This window comes from Scyliorhinus canicula, chromosome 5 (assembly GCF_902713615.1).
Source record: "Scyliorhinus canicula chromosome 5, sScyCan1.1, whole genome shotgun sequence".
Lineage (NCBI taxonomy): Eukaryota > Metazoa > Chordata > Chondrichthyes > Carcharhiniformes > Scyliorhinidae > Scyliorhinus > Scyliorhinus canicula.
In genome coordinates this window covers 7,989,815-8,011,548 of record NC_052150.1, presented here as the reverse complement: position 1 = coordinate 8,011,548, position 21,734 = coordinate 7,989,815, and the positions used below count along the sequence as shown (strand labels likewise).

General features: G+C 47.7%; 1 protein-coding gene across 2 annotated transcripts in view; it reads left to right on the top strand.

The window, feature by feature from the left end:
• The window catches only part of drosha (drosha ribonuclease III), a 199,790-nt gene that overhangs the window by 147,664 nt on the left and 30,392 nt on the right, over positions 1 to 21,734 (top strand). For both annotated transcript variants that reach the window (XR_005460598.1, XM_038796522.1), the window contains 3 exons: positions 16 to 98; positions 3,754 to 3,857; positions 7,028 to 7,120. Coding sequence is in view for 1 of the 2 variants with exons in the window: in XM_038796522.1 (XP_038652450.1) it covers positions 16 to 98; positions 3,754 to 3,857; positions 7,028 to 7,120 (280 nt within the window). In the remaining variant the exon portion in view is untranslated. The remainder of the gene's footprint in view (positions 1 to 15; positions 99 to 3,753; positions 3,858 to 7,027; positions 7,121 to 21,734) is intronic.

Here is a 21,734-nt window from a genome sequence, read left to right as displayed (position 1 = left end):
TTATCTTTTATTTAGCATTCATAGCGGCACTTTATATCGACCAGGATTTGGACTATGTCCGCACCTTCATGAATGTGTGTTTCTTCCCACGATTAAAGGTCAGTACGTGTAATCTCATTTCAGCATAAAATTCTTAGCAAATTGTCTCCCCTTTGGGCACCAGCTGATATCCGGGTGCAAATTTCACTCCAAATTGTACTAGGAGTGGTTTTCTTTACTGCAGTTTCTGAAAAACCTAAGCTACCAAAACCTGTGCAATCGGACAACGTTTTTGAGTGAACTTTGTTTCAAATGTTTCCATTATTGCTCCTTGCTGTTTTTAAGAATGGCAACTTGGTTCCATTCGATTAATACAACTGAAAATGGCTGCCAAAGAAACGATGGGCTGGATTCTCCGTTTTTGGGACTATGTCCCCACGCCGTCGTGTAAACTGTGGTCTTTTACGCCAGGAAAACTGGTGTCAAAAGGCCACAGGTTGACAGCGTTGCTGGGGGCTTGCAGGCAGCTGCCGCACTTCTGGGTCAGAGGCCGTGCATGCGTACACGGCGGCCTCCATTGGCCACGCCGTGCTCCATGGCAGACTCAGACCACGGACCTGGACCGCGGAAATAGTGCCCTCGTTCGGCCGCTCGCCCGACCCCGACCGCCCGCACAAAAAAAAATCCTAGTCCCAAACGAGGCTCCCCCTGCCCTCCGATCGGCCCTCCCCCGACAATGGCGGCCCCGGACTGAGTCCGCAGCTGCCACGCGGGTATCACGGACGGTGGGACCATGAGTGGTCCATGCTGTCGTGAATTTGGCCAGTCGGGGGGGGGGGGGGAGAATAGTGGGGCAGGCCTCAGGCAATGGCCTCAGGTGGTGAATAATCGGCGCGTCCGAGTACGCCGCTTTTCGGGGTTCGGAGAATCGCGGAACCGCCGCCGATTACATGCGGGAAACTGGATTCTCCACCCCGTCACCAAACACGATTTCGCCGTCGGGGCGTGGAGCCCCATGTTCAGCCATTCACATTTGTATAATCAATCTCTGATGTCACGATCACAGTTGAAAGGAACCCTGGCTCAAAAGGTCGTAACTTGTACTTTTCTTCTTTTGAAAGGTGAAGGAACAAAGTCACAGGACCGCTAATTAGTTTTACCAACAAGAAAAGCATTTTGTTAAAAGGAAAAGTAGAATTATGGTACTATACTCCTTTAGTTGAACGAATACAAAACAGGTTTCAGGATTAACATGGGTTACAAAGTACACCTTAATCTGCAATGGACTCATTAATCCACAAGATCCCTTCTAAGCAAACAAGATGACTGTGATAAGACACACTCCTGTCTGAACCCAAGGAAAACTCTCCCAGATGATTCTTACACCGTGAGCCTCCTTGCCTCCCTGAACTCCGGCTTCCACACCAGTGATTTCAAATCCCGCTCTCAAAAGTCACCCTTTCAAATCTTCCTTTAAATTATTCTTCCCCTTCACTGCTGCCATCGGGGTTTCGCTGTCAGGTTTGGCACCTCTCCCCTCTGGGTACCTTTGTCTTCAAGGTTTTTACAGAAACCCTGAGGCTCCAGTCCACTGATAGCTACAATTATTGCAAATAATTCTCCCCTCGCATTTTGCCCGGAGAATAGGGAGGCTGCCCCTAAACTGGGTTTGCGTCGGGCGCCGAACATAGAGCGACGCTCCCGGCCTGCGGCACCAGACACTATCTGGGCCTAATGCCTGCGAGTGGTGGGGGCAGGGGTCTCTGCCGACGAGTGGGGGGGCGGCTGTAGGGTTGTCTGGAGGTCGGGGCGCCTTTGCTAAAGGACGCCCGATCTCCGATGAGCTGGCATCTTTAGGTCCTGCACCTCTCTTTCCCAGCTGGAATCTCTCCAAGCTTCAAAACAATGACTTGAGTGCGGGGAAATTGCAATGGGGATCATGTCGGGACAGCCGGTGGGATATTTCCTGGTTCTCCTGACCGAAATGACACTTGGTCATGTTTTGGGAGAATTTTGCCCCATGTCTCCCAAACTGCAGTAATTTCTCACAATCCTCGGAACTACGGCAGATCTCTTTCTGGCCGCTCACGAGCCAAAACCTTTTCTACTCTCGGTGACTTTACTGAACGATAATCTGTTCTGGATCCCGGTTTCCTCTGTTCTGTTAACTCCAGACTTCTTGGAAACTTCTCTTCGTTCCCTAGTTTCTTTAAGTAGCTGGATTTTAGTTGTCTTAATCATTACTCAATGGTATGGCATTTCTTCCAGCAAGGCCGAGAGAGATGTTCCCCCTATGGCAGTCTAAAACCAACTGTTTCCAGCAGAGTTGTGGGAGCTGCCTCTCTCTCGCTACCTATCTCCAACTGTAACTAAATTAACTTAACTAAAACGTAAAAGCCTCTCGAGCTTACAAGGCCCCAGTTGCTAAGCAACCACTGTTGGTTTATTTAATCCTCACGCTGTAGCCCTCTAAAAGCACAATAGAATCATATTTGGAATTGAAATCAACCCTCACACATACAGACATCTTTGGCCAGCATGAATCTAACTATAGGTTTTACCCTTCCAGTCTCAGAAACATTAAATTAAGCCCCACTTAAAACTATACCTTATTTCTAATGTTTACCAATACAAATATAAATCCCTTCAAACTATCTTCATTTTCCTAACAGAGTAAATTAACCAATTTAAATCTTTGAACAATGCCTGTTAGTGTTGTCGCACTTAACCCCAAGGGCCTGTTTCAGGACCCACAAACTGGTGCCATTGAGAGGCCCTCCCAGTGCTGATTTAAGGTGGTCTAGGGGTGTGTCCAGTTTTGTGAGGGGAGGTCCCAGCTGCCAGCACAATCTTTTGAAGCTGGCACTAAAGTTTACGGAAACTAAGAGTACCTGACACAATTTGTAGTTGAAACTCCTCAGCCTTTTGTGCTGCTTTGGCAGATTTCCGGAAACTTCTGCCAGAGAACCCAGCGCAGCCAGAAGGGATTCCTGCCTGCTTTGTAGCCCCCATTTCTAGTTGAGAAATGTCTGTTTCTCGGACAATGCCATGGAGCTTTGTCAAGCCCATACATCCTTGGGCAAAATAATTGAATCAAATGAACAGGACAACTGCTCATTTTCAAATTGCTGTGTGCAAATTGGTTACTGCATTTCCTACATTACGGCGATAACTTAACTTTAAGAGTAAGGTAACGGTACAGTCGCCATAGTCCCAGGTGACCATAGAGTACTTTCCCCTTTTGAGGGAGAGAGGGGGAAAGCTGCACGATTTAACCTGCAGATCACCACACCTCAGGCGAGGGGGAAGGTCGAGAACGCGAGCCTTCATGAATAACCTCAGCCGGTGCGGGAATTGAACCCATGCTGTTGACCTCGCTCCGCATCACGAACGAGCTGTCCAGCCAACTGAACTAAACAGGACTTTGTTGACTGTGGATGGTTTGAGATTGTGAAGGATGCTATGTAAATCTCTTTTATTTCCTCTTTACATTTTTCTAAATACAGTCCTGCTTTTTATTTTCCTGTTGTGTGCTGTGAGCCTCCATTCCCAGACAGCGCTGCATGAGATTGTATAAAGTCAACGGTGGATTGATTTGTAAGTGCTCACTGCATTATCTGTGTCCAGCGCAGCTCGCTGCAATACAAAGGCTGAAATGTTCAGTGCGCAAAGGTTACAGTAAACTGGAGTAATTAAATGTACAATGCCTGTACTTAACTCGGATGACATGCAGACACTTTAATTTTTAATGACCTCTCTTTTATGTTGGTGCAGGAGTTCATCCTGAACCAGGATTGGAATGACCCCAAATCCCAGCTTCAGCAGTGTTGCCTGACCCTCAGAACAGAGGGGAAAGAGCCCGACATCCCTTTGTACAAGTGAGTTTTATCGGTGTGCAAGTGGACTTTTTTTTTTAATTGGTGGGTGCCCGCCGCATATTTCATGTGCACCAGTTGTAGAACGTTGAAAAGGTTACATTTTTGGCCCGCCTAATTAATGGGTTCAGAAGGATTGTGTGCCTTCATTTATATTCGGTTATTTGTAAGGGCAGCTCCCACTGCAGTTATTCTACATTTACATTTTGTTGTGTAATATTAGGATGAGGGGCCTCCATTGGCGAATGCGTTGCTCTCATCGTCCGTTTTGCTGGAAACAATATGCAAGTAAAAGGTTTTGTGATCGCAGAATTGTTGCAGCGCAGAATGGGACCGTCCAGCCCATCCGCATGAGCGACTCATCTGGTGCCATTCCCGCTGCCTTCCTCCAGAATAATCCAATTTCCCTCTTGGGTGCCTCAATTGAGCCCCCCCCCCCCACCTGGCTCTCGGGCAGCGCATTCCCGATCCTAGTCACTCACCATACAAAAGGTTTCTCCTCCTGATGTCGGTGGAAAGGATTAGCAAACAAACCACCCGGAATTAATGAAGTCTTTAGAATTCCAGTCCTCCAAAGACAAATTAACAGTGGGAAATCAGGGAATGGGATTCTTTTCCTGTATTAAGGCCTCACGGGGGTGATTGATGGGAAATCTGTACTTATTGCGCATCAGTAAAGTCTGACCAAAAGTTAACCGTTTTACTTGGGGGAGGGGCTAAATTTTGCATTGTATGCGTTAACAAAATAAATGATTTACATCATTACAGTGCATGATAGCGAGCTGATTATGTCACAGATTTTGAGTTTGTAGGATTAATGGTTGGTCAGTGTGAAATTCTGAAGTATCTGTTCCAACGCTCTCTCCTGGACAACCTCCTATGGGCAGCACAGTGGTTAGCATTGTTGCTTAACAGTACCAGGGACCCAGGTTCGATTCCCAGGTTGGGACACTGTGCGGAGTCTGCATGTTCTCCCAGTGTCTGCGTGGGATTCCTCTGGGTGCTCCCGAAAGACATGCTTGTTGGGTAAATTGGACATTCTGAATTTTCCCTCCGTGTAGCCGAACAGGCGTCGGTTAAAAACTCCTCCTCCTTGCTTTCATTGCTACCTGTCTGGGAACGTTCCAGCGCCATAACCGTCTGAGATCTGCACGCTCCTCAAACCGGTAATCGATCAGGTGCTGGAGGTGCTATAAAGAATCTTTGGTGCACAGGCATTTTGGTTTTTCTGCTATTTTCTTCTTGACTGATAACAAAACCTATTCTTGCAAATGTCATGTTTCAAATCTTGTCTTCTTCTGCAAAGTGGTAAATGGCTTGAAAAGCAGGAAATTTCTTCATCGATAGGGGAAAATCTGGCCCTTTCATCTTTACTGTTTGCTTGTTTCTCGTGCGTGCGTTTGTGCTTTTCTGTCGGTCTTCATAGTCAGTGAAATATTTCTGGCTCTGAGTCGACGTGTGCTACCTTTTTTCAGCCTCTGGCCCTCTCTGTTCTTGTGTCAATGAAATTGCATTGGAATAATTCAAGCGCTTAGATTATTGTAATTAAACTGATGTTGAATATTTTTTCCCATTCGAGCGACTTGATTGAAACCTTTAAGGTGCTAAGGGGTATTGATTGTGGTGGATGTGGAGAGGATGTTTCCTCTTGTGGGAGAATCTAGAACCCTGGGGGGGGTCACCGTTTAAAAAATATAAGGGGTCGCCCATTTAAGACTGGGATGTGGAGAATTTGTTTTCTGAGGGTCGTGAGTCCCTGGAACTCTCTTCGTGAAAAGACGGTGGAAACAAAGTCTTCGAATAGTTTTAAGGTAGAACTGGATGGGTTCTCGATTAAGAGGGGTAAAAGGTTATCGGGGTAAAAGGTTATCGGGGGTAAAAGGTTATCGGGGGTAAAAGATTATCCGGGGTAAAAGGTTATCGGGGGTAAAAGGTTATCGGGGGTAAAAGGTTATCGGGGGTAAAAGGTTATCGGGGGTAAAAGGTTATCGGGGTTAAAAAGGTTATCGGGGGTAAAAGGTTATCGGGGGTAAAAGGTTATCGGGGGTAAAAGGTTATCGGGGGTAAAAGGTTATCGGGGGTAAAAGGTTATCGGGGGTAGGCAGGAGTTGAGATTACAATCAGATCGGCCATGATCTTATTAATGACAGAACAAGCTCGAGCGGTCGAGTGGCCTATTCCTGCTCCTAATTAATACGTTACTATGCCTTGTCAGGTTACTATAGGGTACTAGAGGAGGTCAGGCAACATGTACACGTTTCAGGCTGCCTACTATGCAGTCCTCTTTTTAAAAAATATAAATTTAGAGTACCCAATTATTTTTTTTCCAATTAAGGGTCAATTTAGCGTGGCCCAATCCACCTACCCTGCACATCTTTGTGTTGTGGGGGCGAAACCCACACAGACACAAGGAGAATGTGCAAACTCCTCACGGACAGTGACCCAGGGCCGGGATTCGAACCCGGGTCCTCAGCGCCGTAGGCAGCAGGGCTAACCCACTGCGCCACCGTGCCATCCTTTGATCAGAATGGATAAGCTCATCATTTTAAATCAGAATATACTCTGTCACTGCAGACTAGATTTCTGTTTTGTTCATGGGATGCGGGAATCACCAGCAAAGGCAGCATTTATTGCCCATCCCTAATTGCCCTTAGCTGATTGGCTTGCCAGTCCTATTGGAGGGCGGGTAAAAGACAACCTTGTTGCCGAGATTCCAGAGTCACACTCGAGGCAGAGCCGGACGGGCTGGCAGATTTCCTTGAGGAATCCCAACAGATTCATGGTTCACAGATATAGAAACCAGCTTTTTATTCCAGATTTATTGAATTAATCGGATCTGAGTTCCCCAGCTGCCGTGGCAGAATTCGAACTCGTGTCCTTGGATCATTAACCCGATCTCGAGATCACTAACCTGGTAACATAAGCGCTGTATTACCGCCCCGTTTAAAATCCGTCGGCGTTAGATTCGTGTGGCGAGAGGATTTAATTACGTGAGAAATCTTTTGTAATGTGTAGAAAACCCTGGTTTGCCCACGCTGCGGAAGTGAAGTCTTCAGCAGAATTAATTCAGAACAGTTGCACCATTAGGCACCAGTAAACATTTTATGTGAATGCAAAGTATTGACCCTGTTTCAGACTGTGACTATTGAGATTTGTTCATTTTCTTGCATCAGGATTCTACAGACCGTGGGACCATCCCATGCCAGGACGTACACGGTGGCCGTTTACTTCAAAGGAGAGAGGATTGGCTGTGGTACAGGTCCAAGGTAAGATTGTATTTCTGAATATTGTGGGGTTATTCCGAGAGCCATTTTTTTGTGATTGTTCCTGGTGAGGTGTACGGGCTGGCAAACGGGCCCTGTTATAGTCAAGAAAGCCAGTTGATGAAGGATAGAATTGACGGCGTGGCACAGTGGTTCGCACTGCTGCCTCACAGCTCTAGGGACCCGGGTTCAATTCCGACCTCGGGTGACTGTCTGTGTGGAATTTTCACTTTCTTCTCGTGCCTGTGTGGGTTTCCTCCGGGTGCTCCGGTTTCCTCTCACTGTCCAAAGAAGTGCAGGTTAGGTGAATTGGCCAATGTAAATTGCCTCTTGGTATCCAAAAGGTTAAGTGGGGTTATGGGGATAGGGTGGAGGTGTGGGCTTCAGTAGGGTGCTCTTTCTAGGGGCCGGTGCAGACTCGATGGGCCAAATGGTCTTCTTCGGTACAGTATGGAGTCTATGATTCTATGAATATTCAGTCTTACATTTAATTACAGAGTGAAACATTACATGCATATGCTGAATCTTGGTTTCATTGAGTGTCTATTCAAGTGAAACTCCAATTAATGCCCTACATTTACATATAATTTGACACAATTGACACACAATCTGAGCCAATTGAATAGAACGTGAGATGAAATGAATCCAGTAACTCGTTCTCAGCCACCTCTCCAGTGTGGTTTACCTTTCTCCACTGAGCATAGCATTGACAAGCACTGGGTGGCAGAACGGCAAAACACCTTTCAAGTATCTATTTTTGTTACTTGTTCATGGGATGAGTGTCACTGGAAAGGCCAGCATTCATTGCCCATCCCTAATTACCCTTGAGAAGGTGATGATGAGCTGCCTCCTCGAACCACTGCAATCCATGTGACGTAGGTACATCCACAGTGCAGTTAGGGAAGGAGTTCCAGGATTTTGACCCAGCGACAATGAAGCAATGATGTTATATTTCCAAGCATATACAGCATAATGTGTAACTCCGAGGGGAACTTCCAGGTGGTGGTGCTCCCATGTGTCTGCTGCCCTTTTCTTCTAGATGGTAGCGGTCATGGGTTTGGAAGGTAACTGTCGACGGAGCCCTGGTAAGTTCCTGCAGTGCATCTTGTAGATGGTACACACTTCTCCCACTGTGCATCGGTGCTGGAGGGAGTGAATGTACATGGAAGGGGGTATCAATCAAGCGGGGCTGCTTTGACCTGGATGATAAGCTTCCAGGCTAGTGGAGAGTATTCTTGTGTCTTGTGCCTTGTGAATGGTGGATAGGCTTTGGGGAGTCAGGGAGTGAGTTACTTGCCGCAAGATTCCTAGCCTCAGACCTGCTCGTAGCCACAGTATTGATATGGCTAGTCCAGTTTCTGGTCAATGGCGACCGTCAGGGTGTTGATAGTGGGGGGGGAACTCAGCGATGGTAATGCCATTCAATGTCAATGGGCGATGGTTCGATTCTCTCTATTGCTGGAGGTGGCTGAGCTGTCATCTCCCAGCACTTCTAAAGCAACAGTAATATGCTGCAGGTGCTGGAGATCTGAAATAAAAAATAAAAATACTGGATAAACTCAGCAGGTCTGGCAGCTATTACGATCCCGAACCAGACCCTAACGTTTGCTAGGGTACCTGACAGAAACCTCAATATTTATTTAATTTGTAAAGCTGTGAGGAAAGGATACTTTGCTCCAGGTATGACTGAAATGAAATGAAAATCGCTTATTGTCACAAGTAGGCTTCAACTGAAGTTACTGTGAAAAGCCCCTAGTTGCCACATTCCAACGCCTACAAATAGGGATATGGTATATTAAAACGAACTTCATTATTAATCTAGCTTTAAAATCGATGACCAGTTAAACAATGCTGATCAATAAAATAGAACACTCTAACTGCTTCTTTATCTCCAATCAAGCAAAACCAATCTCCGGTCAAAACCCACTTTTAAATAGGTAGCGAGGTAGTTAACAAGTCCCTGGATAAGGAATTCCTCCAAAAGACTGCCTGGAGAGGAATCCTTCAGGAAACGGCCTGCAGATTCTTGCCTTGTCAAACGGCAGCTTTTTTTGCAGAAGCTGCTGTTCTGTTCACAGCCAAATCTAAACTGACTGACTCACTGCTGAAGACCTGGTACAGACCTAACTCCTCCCATAAAATACGTTATCCTATTTCCACTCAATTCACATGGCCTGATTACTTAAGTTTAAACAGAATGTGTCTAATTCTCTACCCGCCCCCCCGGAAATCCTAGCAAAAATCCATTAGGCTTGACCTTTCACATATAAGTGTGGCTTGAAATAAGGATGATCTCACTTTTACGACGCTTTAATTACCTCTTCTATAGCCACATTGTCTGTCTGCCTTTTAAACCAGGATTTTTAAAAACACTACTTCAATGGACATATGCACAAATTGCACCAGATGCATATATTGCAATATATTTCTGAAATTCCAGTATTCATTACCGAGCATCTGTGGCGTGAGAAACATTTTGCGTTTGTATGACTCTTCTGGGGAAGAAAGGTTATGCCGCCAGGAACCTGCCAGACCCACTGAGTTTATTCCAGAGTGTCCGTGTCATTCAGAGCAAGGAAAATTAGCAGCTTTTGATTAGTAAAAGTTTAGCTTTCTGGGAGGTGGGGGTCGCAGCACCCCTACCTTTTGCAAACTATTTTATATTAACCCTGCGATGAGCTATTAACTAATTTAGCGCACTTATTACTGCCAGGTTGTCCTGTGATGTGCATTAACCTGTAAGTTACAGAGGTTGTTGTAGATTTACCCAGGATGGAGAAAGGGACAGTCGCCGGACACAAACAGAATTGGCATTGAACCTACTTTAAAATCGTCAACTGGCATTTCGTACATATGAGCTGATTTATTTTGCACATGCGTTTCGTGAATTGTGCCCTGCAATTATTTAGAATGGTTTCTGCCAGATGAAATTGAGCCAAGAATTGTCAGAACCCCCCCCGTCAGGGAAAATGTCTGGCACAGCCGCAACTTTACACAGGTGATTGGCTTTAACAAGCTCAGCTGTCAAGTTTCAAAGTTCCCAAGTCGATCGCCGGCCTTAATGGGGATGTTGTAAATTTCATTTTTACCTCCTTTACTGCGATGGCATTGATTCTTCCTTCTGTTCCTTGGAAACATTAATTTTCCAGACCGGAATCAGCCATAACTCTACTCTATTGGCCCCACCTTGCCCTGTGCAGGTACTGTTCCCGATTCTGTAGCCAATCATAAAACATCATCCGTACAAATTAATCTTGACTTTAAGAATATTAAACTGAGTATTACTGAGAAACGAGACATGCTGTCGACGCTTTTTGCCTGGGGCAAACAAGAATGCCAGACAGTTCTGGATTCTCCCAAGGAAACCAATTAGGCGCCATGAAATGGCAAGGGGTACAGGAAAGATACTGAATCACTAAATTTTTTAAAAGGTCTTTGACACAGCATCCAGCACTGCTGCCTCACAGCGTCAGGGACCCGGGTTCAATCCCGACCTCTGGTGACTGTCCGAGTGGAGTTTGCACTTTCTCCCCGTGTCTGCGTGGGTTTCCTCCGGGTTCCTCCCACAGTCCAAAGATGTGCCGGTTAGGTGGATGGGTCATGCTAAGTTGCCCCTTGTGTTCATTGGTTAGTTGGAGTTGCGAGGATAGGGCGGGGGACTGGGCCTAGGTAGAGCATCCTTTCAGAGGGTCGGTGCTGACTCGATGGGTCGAAGCCGGCCCCTGAATTCCCACACCATGTTGCGTAGGGGCCGGCGCGCTGAAGCAGTCCCCCGTGCATGCGCAGGTTGGCACGGCGCCCATTTGACACCGGGAAGGGAGGCTGCGCAGCGTGAACCGCTCCAGCGACGGCGTTCGCGACGCCGCGAACACTTAGTCTCCATTTTGGAGAATCGCGCCCAACACCTTTTCTGAATAAACAAAAGTATTGGGGAACACTAGCTCCCCAGGGAATTTGCTATGGCAACGCCTCTCGACCAATCAGCCCCCTCCTTTCCACACGCAGTAAAAACCGTCGTTTCCTTTTGAAATTTGGCATTCCTGTGTCTATGGTGATGAGTGCAAGATGAGAATCTTCCACAGCATGTGCATTTTATCTGCCCAGATAACCCTACAAATATCCAATTTGTTGCATGCAGATTTGAACAGTACAGAAAGTGCACAAGCTACATTGAATATCTTCAGTGGAAATATTTGAATGTTTAATTACCCTTTATCATAACCCATTTGAAAGCTAATGACTATAATCACCCGTGTGGCAGAAATGAAGCAGAGGTTTTGTGCAGCAATAGCATAAAATAATTAACCGTTGTGGGTGTGTGCAATTTCCTGTGTGATTTAACCTTTCCTTTGACACAAGTTATTGATTCTTGGAGCATTGCTATTTGAGCAGCAGGATATTATCTTTCTTTATTCGTGGAGATTTCTTTCTTAAATTCGCCGTCGGGCTTACGGTCTGACTTAGAGAGTGTTCTGGCTGTACCTGCTGGATTGCGACAGCGCAAGTGAGCCAGGAATTTGTGCAATTCCGGACAAACTGAGCCAGTCAGGAGAGAGAAACAGGAGTTAACATTTCAGGTTGATGACCTTTCATTGGAGCTGGAACACATTTGTAACGATGCCCTGGGCCGGGCCAGTGCGCGTTCAATTCCAGCTTCACTTAACCGGGAGTCGCAACATTTTTATTTTAAAATATTCGATGCCTTCAGCCGCCCAATAATTACAATCACCAGGTTTGTAAATTTAAACCCAATTAAACTTTTGTTGTTAACTGTAACTATAATGGGCGGCACGGTGGCACAGTGGTTAGCATTGCTGCCTACGGCGCTGAGGACCCGGGTTCGAATCCCGGCCCCGGGTCACTGTCCGTGTGGAGTTTGCACATTCTCCCCGTGTCTGCGTGGGTTTCACCCCCACAACCCACAGATGTGCAGGTTAGGTGGATTGGCCACATTAAATTGCCCATTAATTGGAAAAAATGAATTGGGTACTCTAAATTAAAAAAAAAAAAAACTGTAACTATAATTAAGTAGGCAACAAATGCAACTGGTTAACTACAATCTAATCTGTAACCCCCCCTCCACCCCCCCCCTCCACCCACACTTATGACTCACCCCACCCTCTACACGCATACACAGACAAACAAACACCGAGGGGGAAAAGGGGTGTAAAATAATGATGACCGTAAATGGATAAGAGTCTTTGTTTCAGGTGGACGTCCTCCAGTTAGTTTCTTCTTCAGTCTAGGCTTTTAGATAGATGTTATCTTTTCTTTCAACTTGTGATGGTTTTCATTGCAGACTCACAGAAATGGCAGGCAGCATTCAAGAGAGAGAGTTGCTTCTCTCAGGGTTTAGAAGCTTCTGCCTTCAGACAGTAGGCAGCAGAGCAGAGAGAGAGAGAGAGACGCTTCCACCTTCAGGGTCCAGTGGCTTCTCTTGGGTTTTCTCCGAAAATCCCCACCTGATGGGAAACAATCGCTGTCTTTTTCCAGACAGAATACTGTCCCTGGCCAATCCATTGGCCACCAGCCAACCAATCTGAATACGAATCTTTGCTGGTAATTAAGTATTTACAGGTCCAGACGGTGGGACTGGAGAGAGGGATAATCCCAGGTTAAAGAGGTGTGAATTGTCTCGAGCCAGGAGAGTTGGTAAGATTTTGCAAGCCCAAGCCAGATGGTGGGGGTGGGTGAATGTAATGCAACATGAATCCAAGGTTCCTGTTGAGGCCGTACTCGTGCGTGTATTCCACTGAGGTGACCACCTTCGCGGTGTCACATGTGGCTGTGTCTCTGCCAGCAGTGGGGCAGGTTCAGGGGGCGTGTATCAAGTCAGAAACATCAACCCCATGAACAGCCCAGTGAAGTTGGCGGGCCAATGCACCCAAGGGTGCTCTGAACATTCCCAGGTGTTGAGTGAGGCCGAGGGAGGGAGCTTTGGGTGTTTCTGGCATGTCGAACAATGTTCTACCGCGCTCTCGATGTCACCGTCCATTCCAGGCCACCACACTTAGCTCCTCATCAGCATCTTCAGCTTCGAGATCCCAGGGTGCCCACTATGTAGCTCCTGCAGGATCATCTATCGATCCGGCTGCAGTACGACCACACCAGCTCCCCACAGGAGGATACCATCCCCCACGGTGAGCTCCTGTTGCTTTGTGAGGGAGCGTTGCAGCTGCTCTGGGGGGCTTCCTCGTAACCCGCTGTGCAGGATGAGGTGGCGGAGCTTCACCATCGTAGATTCCCTCTGATTCCACACGCAGATCTGCACGACTGTCACTGACAGGGTGTCCATAAAGTTCAGAGACGCCACGACTTCTGGAGAGAGGGGACTGGCAGGCAGTGGGAGTCGACTGAGGTCGTCAGTGTTTTCTATCTGTACTCCCGGGCGATGCTCAAAGGTAGATTTGTACGTCGCTCATAGCAAAGCTGAGAGTTGGCTCTGGGCTGAGGCTTTCGAGCAAATCCCCTTGTTCTCCTTGAAGAGGCCCAGCAGGGGCTCATGATCAGTGACAGCAATAGAATGGTGCCCGTTGACAAAACATTTTCACTGTGTATGTCACAGCCAATCTTTGCTCTATTTGGGTGTAGCGGCTCTGTGCATCAGCCAGGGTCATGGGCGGATATGTGATTGGACATTCCGTGCCATCGTCCACCGATGGGGCAACATCGCTCCAATGCCAGATGGGGAGGCATCTCGCTTCAAGGCAAGTGACCTTGAAGGGTCGCAATGTGTCCACAGCTGTGAGGACACTAACCGCCCCTTTACTTCAGCAAATGTTCCTCTTGTGGTGCTCCCCATGTCTATTTTTGGCTGTTTTGCAGCTGTGCAGATAGGGCTGCCAATCGAGTGGCAGGTTAGGGATAAACTTCCCAAGCCCCAAAAACACCGAAGTTCAGTTGTGTTTTCAGGTGTCGGGACTCCCTTTGTGGCCCGGACCTTTTCCTCTACCTGGTCCAAGCCATCCTTATCCACGCGGTATCCCAGGGAGATGTCAATCTTCGCCTGGAACACACACTTGTCTCTCTTCAGGCGGACCCTCGCTTTGGAGAACCGATGACGAACCTTCCAAATTGTCCAGAAGTTCCTTCTCGGTGGCTCCTGAAATGAGCTCATTAACCAGGTATACTGTTACTCTGGGCAGTCCCTCGAGGATGCCTTCCTTTACTCTCTAAAAGATTGTTAATGCAGAAGAGACCCTGAAGGGGAGCCAAGCCTGTTCGTACAAACCCCTGTGCGTATTGATGGTAACGTACTTCCTTGATGCTGCATCAAACTCCAGTTGGAGATGTGCACGGCTCATGCCGAGCTTCGTGAATGAGAGCCCCCCCCCCCCCCCCCCCCCCCCCCCCCCCCCCTCCCCCCCCCCCCCCCCGGGTCTAGCTTCCTGTCCAGGTCTTCCACACACGTGGTATGGGATACCAGTCCAGCGACAGGCCCCATTCACTGCCAACTTGTAGTCGCCGCAAAGGCAGACTGGCTTATCTGGTTTCAACACCAGGACCAGGACAATGGTGCTGCCCATTCTGTGAATCAAACCGGGCATATGGTACCCAAGCTTTCCAAACGCCACAATTTGGTTTCTACCTTCGCCAGTAGGGCATAGGGGGGGCGATCATGCCCTAAAGTATTTAGGCTGGGCCTTTGGATTGAGGTAGGTTTTTGCCCTGGTTTCTTTTTTATTTCCGAGGCCTTCCTAGAAAACCTCCGGATATTTTCCGAGGTCCTTGTACAGACCTCCCTGTGTCCATCCCGAAGATATGCTGCCAGTGCTGGCGAAGTGTCTGCGGCCAATCCCGGCCCAACAGGTTGTGTCCTGGCTCTTGTACCACTATCAGCGGAAGCCGGACTGCCTGATGTCCGCGAGTGGCTGGGGTCACGGTGGTACCTCTGATGTTCAACGACACTCCGGTGTTCGATGCCAGCCGGGCCTTGGCATCCCGCAAGCCCACGGGCAGGATGCTCATGCGGGGCCGATTGATGGGAGATGGCAGTTCCTGTGTCAATCTTCATTACCAGGGGGTGACCAATAACTTGGGGCCCTATCCGAATCGGTGTTACCTATGTGGCTGTGATGCTATTCAGCTTCATCAGGATGTCCTCCTCTCTTTGGGCCACTTGCAAGGCCCAGGCTTGGGGCAACCTTGTCGCCTGGCCAGGGCAGTGTGTCCTCTGTCGATTCTGCCTGCCGCATATTCTGTGACTGCAAGTCCAGCAATGCCGCAGGAACTCCACGTTGTCCTCCAAGGAGGTGTCCTGTTGGTCAGTGGTGATCCTTGGCCATTAAGTCCGGACATGATGCCATATACTTGGTTGCTGCTTTGGTGGCGATCGGGTCACATCAGGAGGGCGCTGTACCCTGTATGGGGGCCGTCCAACACCATGGACGCTGTAATCAACTGAACCCTGGAGTTCCTGGACCCCCTTCTCGGTGAGATTGGATCAGTTCAATGGCCCTTTTCAGGCCCAGGGTTGGATCCGCCAATAACTTCCTCTGGGTTACCACGTCGTTGATCCGGCACACAAAACAGTCCCTTAGACATGGACCAAACTCTCAATGTTCAGCCAGCTTTCTGAGTCATGCCAGGAATTCTGTCACCGAGTTCCCGGGAATCCGGGCAGCCGTGTTAAACCGAGGCCTTGGAATTTTCACTGAATGTTTTGGTCAGAGTTATTTGTCACTAACACCACAAGTTCATTGAAGGATTTTGAGTCCGGGGCTGCCGGTTAGGTGAGGCGCTTGATTATTCCAAAGGTTGAGGCCCCGCAGGCGATCGTGAGGAGTACCTTCCGTCCGACCTCTCTGCTGATACCGTTCGCCTGAAGAAAATACCACATTCGCTCGGTATATTGGACACAATCCTCTATGTCTGCATCAAAGGCCTCCAATTTCCCAAAAAGTGGCACTTTTGAAACTCCTTTGGCCTTGTTCCTGTACGGGAGTGTTGCGGAGCAGCCAAGACTTCCAGAATCACGGACTTTTTTTTAAGCGTCATCACCAGTATAAAGATTCAGGAGACACAAGAGGGGAAGTTGACTGGAGTTTACTTGAGGCTACGGAAACGGTCGCAGCGGACCTTTACACATTAGAGACATCAGGTTAAAAGCAAGAAGAGAGGATGGGGCGGGAGTGGAGAGAGAAGAGCACTAGGGAAGGTCTGTGATCGGGTGCGAGATGGGGGAGATCAAATAATAAAAGGCACGGTGGTTCAGGGCAAAAGGAGATGGCAATAAGACAAGTTTTTTTTAAAAAAAGATTGGTCCAGGAAGGTGTAAATAGAAAAGGCAGACAAATATATCAAAGGAGCTGGAGTCGGCCTGCTCCACGCTGAACAAGATCATGGCTGATGTATTTGTGTTGCGAATTCCAGATTCCCATCTACCCCAGCCACCCGGATAACCTTTGTTTCCCTTGCCGACCAAGAAACTATCTACCTCCGCCATATCAGTATTCAGCTACCCCTGCCTCCACCTCCTTCTGAGGCAGGGAGATATAAACGTTGTCTCACCACACTCCTTCAGGGCGATCCCCTAATTTTCAAACCATGACCCCCCCCCCCCCCCCAATTCTGGACTCCCCAAAATGGGTAACGTCCTTTCTACATCCTCCTTGTCAAAACCATCCAGGATCTTGTGGACTTCAATCAAGTCACCCCTCACTCTTCTACATTCCAGTGGAAGCATGTCTGTCCTGCCCACCCTATCGCCAGGAAGAGGTGCCAGCTGAGAAAAATGGTGGCAGAGAGTATGATACGAGCTGTCAATAATAATAATCTTAATTAGTGTCACAAGTAGGCTGACATTAACGCTGCAATGAAGTTACTGTGAAAAGTCCCTCGTCGCCACATTCCGGCGCCTGTTCGGGTACACAGAGGGAGAATTCAGAATGTCCAATTCACCTAACAGCACATCTTTCGGGACTTGTGGGAGGAAACCGGAGCACCCGGAGGAAACCCACGCAGACACGGGGAGAACGTGCTGACTCCGCACAGACTGTGAACCCAAGCCGGGAATCGAACCTGGGTCCCGAGCGCTGTGAAGCAACGGTGCTAACCACTGTGCTACCGTGCCACTGACGGCAGTAAAGTACCGAATCAAAAGATGAGGTGTTGTTCCTCAAACTTACATTTGGCCTTCATCAGGACACTGCAGAAAGCCAAGGACCGAGTGGGCGTGGTGTGAATAATTATAACGACTGGAAACTGGTGGCTGTCCTTGCGGACGGAGCCAAGGGTGTTCAGCAAAGCTGTCACTCTCCCCTGTTTGCACTCCCCTGTGAGCAGCAAAACACAGTCAACCAAACGGAAAGAAGTCCCAGTAACTCGTACATTATCCGGAAGGAGTGTTTGGGGGCATTGAGCTGTGGGAAGGTGTCGCAGATTTCAAGCCTCCGCAGCAATGCGCTTTTGTATAATAAATTGAAGTTTGCCATCGTTCCTCACACAGGGCGCCTCATTTTTTTGTTCAAAAGAAAAGTCTGAATCCATTTTGATATGTTGTGCAACCATCCCATAACTCCTGTGACATTTGTTCAGTGTAGGGGAACTGATGAAGTATCATTGCGGGACACCGCTCCACCTGCAGAACCGTTGCTTGGAAATGTAATAACTGAATTTCAATTATAGCAATGATTCATTCTGCTGGTACTCCCATCCGCAGTGAAATTAGCCACAGTGCTGTTCAGGTTTAGCTCACAGGCTAAATTAATGGTGAGGGGAATTGGAGGAGGCAGAGCTAACTAAGAGATTAGTTTTCCGTCTCTGCCTGTTACCTGTGGGAGCTGTGATTGAAATGTAATACAAGTATAAGCAATAAAGGTTGTCTCTTAATGGTAGGTGCTCATTTTCGTAGGTGAATTAAGATCTGGTAGTTTAGCTTATTCTGTAAGAAACATAATTAAAGAGCTCAAAGGCATTTGAGTTTGCTGCCTTGCCAATTCGTGGTTATAATCACTGCCTGCTTCAGGGAAGGAAAATGAGGTCTGCATTGTATTTTGGTTCACTAGGCTACACAGTAACATTGCGAGAGGGGGGGGAGATAATGAGTGGATCACAGAACCCCCCCCACACTCCTGCAACTCCATTTCTACAAATGGTGCTGGATTCACCAATTATATTTCCATCTACAAGGGGCAGCGGTGGTAGTTTGTGGATGACAGATATGAGGTGTGTGATTTAAAATGTGTTGTAGCTCCGATGCACAGACTGTACTGAATGACGCAGAAACTGAGGTCCGATCGCTCTCGGGATTTTCCTGACGCGGGCATTACTGTCCCTCCTCTGTACTGTGCTGCAGCTCTGCTCCAGTCATCACCTCATTGAAACAGCCTGCCCGCAACTCACCAGCATGACACAGGGCGGGATTTAACGTTCGGAATACTCCACAGGCCAGCTAGCATCTGTGGAGGGAGGAAAAACAGAGTTAATGATATTGTCACAAGTAGGCTGACATTAACACTGCAATGAAGTTACTGTGAAAAGCCCCTAGTCGCCACATTCCGGCACCTGTTCGGGTACACTGAGGGAGAATTTAGAATGTCCAATTCACCTAACAGCACGTCTTTCGGGACCTGTGGGAGGAAACCGGAGCTCCCGGATGAAATGCACGCAGACACGGGGAGAACGTGCAGACTCCGCACAGACAGTGGCCCCAAGCTGGGTATCGAACCCGGGACCCTGGCGCAGTGAAGCAGTAGTGCTAACCGCTGTGCTACCGTGCCGTCCATTAAATCCTCCCGTTCCGCCCACCGTGGGAATCGTCGCGGAAAGATTTGGCGGACCATTTAAACGTGTATTGACCTTGGGCGTGAATTTCCGGATTCGGGGAAGATGCGGCTGAGAATTCCCGCCCAATGTTTGCAGGCCTGTGGCCTTCTGGGAAGGTTCGGATGAAAGGACGTTAAACGGTATCTTTGGTAGTCACTGACGTTAAACGGTACCTTTGTTTCTCCCACCACAGATGCTACCTGACCTGACGAGTATTTTAGGCATTTTCGATCTTTAGATTTCCAGCATCCGCAGTATTGTGCATTAGTATGGAATGATTTTTGTTATTGGATTAGACTATTTTATGTTTTGGACACCTCTAAGTCGATGAGCATGAGAGAGGTAGTGTCTGCTGTTACAATCCTGTTAGGGACCATTAACATCTGAACAGATTTTTAACCAATATAATATGTCACGGTTTTGAACAGCAACATCTTTACTGTATTTAAAAGACTTAAAGAAAACATGCACTATTAACATTGCGATGTCTAAGTGCGAATGCTGTTTTACTTATTGCTCGCCCCTAAGAATTCTCTTATACGTTATAATATCTTTGAGTTGTTTGCTTCTGTAGCGACCACCCATTGCTATGCCACAGTCCTCTGGAAACTCCGATAATTCTCCCCAGCTCCAGCTGTTCTCAGAAGTAAAACTTCAGTTGAATACTTCCTTAACCATAGATCCATCAGTCCCTTGTTCTGTTTGCCTTCTCAATACTTACAAGCTAATATGCTGATTGTTTTATTTTGACAAGAGACTCCGTGAGGACCACTGTAGATCTTTCCACTCGCTTCAAACGAGGCAGTCTCCCAGCTTCCTTTCCCTCGTGAAACTCAAAATGAGATTAAGCCTCACCCGCATTCCACAGGGTGATTAATGAAGTGAACCTTTTTCGCTGCTTACAATGCAGTGCTACTAACATACGAACAAAGAAGTTAGGAGCAGGAGTAGGCCACTCGGTCCCTGGAGTCTGCTCCACCAATCGATAAGATCACTGGACCTGTCCACCGCTGATAACCTTTCACCCCCTTGTTTACCAAGAATCTATCTATCTCTGCCTTTAAAAAAGCCAAAGTCTTGCCATCCCCACTGCCTTTTGAGGAGGAGTTACAAAGACACTCATAGAAACAAATTCACCTCTGTCTTAAATGGGTGACTCCTTATTTTTAAATCGTGATTCCCCTAGTTACAGGTTCTCCCAGAAGCGGAAAAACCTCTCCATGTTCACCCTGTCAAGAGCCCTCGGGATCTTACATGAGTCCAACAAGTTGCATCTTACTTTTTTAAACTCCAGTGGATAGAAGCCTAAACAGCTCAACTTTTCCTCATAAGACAACGTGCCGATTCCTGGTAGTAGTCCAGACAAACTTTTTCTGAACTGTTCCTAACGCATTTATATTTATCGTTCAATATATAAGGAGCCAGATACAGGACACAGTACTCCAGATATAGCCTCAACAATGCCCTGTATAACTGAAGCACAAGCTCCATACTTTTCTACTCCCCTCCCAATATACAATGACATTCTGGCAGCTTTCCTAATTACTTGTTGCACCTACATACTAGCCCTTTGTGATTCATTCACCAGGACACCCAGAACCCTCGGCATCTCAGCTCTGCAATCTCTCACCATTTAGTTAATGTTCACCTTTTATTTTCTTCCTGACAAAGTGGGCATTTTCACATTTCCCCACATTACGCTCCATTTGCCTGACCTTTGCCCACTCACCTAACCAGCCCACATCCCTTTGTAGCTCCTTCTTGTCCTCTTCGCAACTTACTTCCCTACCCATCTTTGTGTCATCAACAAATTTAGCTACCAGACCTTCAGTTCTTTCATCCAAGTCATTTTTTTGTTATTCATTCATGGGATGTCAGCATCGCTGGCTAGATCAGCATTTATTGCCCATCCCTAACTGTCCTTGAGAAGGTGGTGGTGAACTGCCTTCTTGAGCCGCTACAGTCCGTGTAGTGTAGGTACACACAGCGCTGTTAGGGAGGGCAGGATTTTGACCCAGTGACAGTAAAGGAACTGCGATTATATTTCCAAGTTAGAATAGCGAGTGGGTTGGAGGAGGAGCTCCAGGTGGTGGTGTTTCCATGTATCTGCTGCCCTCGTCCACCTTGATTGTAGTGGTTGTGGGTTTGGAAGGTGCTGCCTAAGGGCGGCACGGTGGCACAGTGGTTAGCACTGCCGCCTCACAGCGGCAGGGACCGGGTTCGATTCCGGCCTGAGGTGACTCTCTATGTGGAGTCTGCACATTCTCCCTTTGTGTGCGTGGGTTTCCTCCAGGTGCTCCGTTTCACCCACACTCCAAAGATGTGCAGGTGAGGTGGATTGGCTATGATCAATGCGAGGGGTTATGGGGATAGGGGGGGTACTGGGTAGAGTGCTCTTTCGGTGGTTCGATGCACACTTGATTGGCCAAATGCCCTCCTTCTGCACTGTAGGGCTTCTTTGGAGCCTTTTGGTCTAAATTGTAAAAGGTTGAGGTGCCAGCACGGATCTCTGTGGTACAACACTTGTCACATCTTGCCAACTAGAAAAAGATCCATTTATGCCAATTCTGTTGCCTGTTGGCCAACCTTTAATCCATGCCAATATATTTTCCCCCTGCCCCCCCAAGCACCATGGACTTTTGTTTTCTGCACTAACCTTTGATGAGGCTCCTTACTAAATGCCTTCTGGAAACTGAAGTACAGTCCATCCACCGGTTGATTGGCCATGGTCAATGTATGTTACGGGGATAGGACAGAGGAGTGGGCCTAGAAAGAGTGCTCTTTTTCGGAGGTTCGGTGCAGACATGATGGGCTGAATGTCCTCCTTCTGCGCTGTAGGAATTCTATGGGA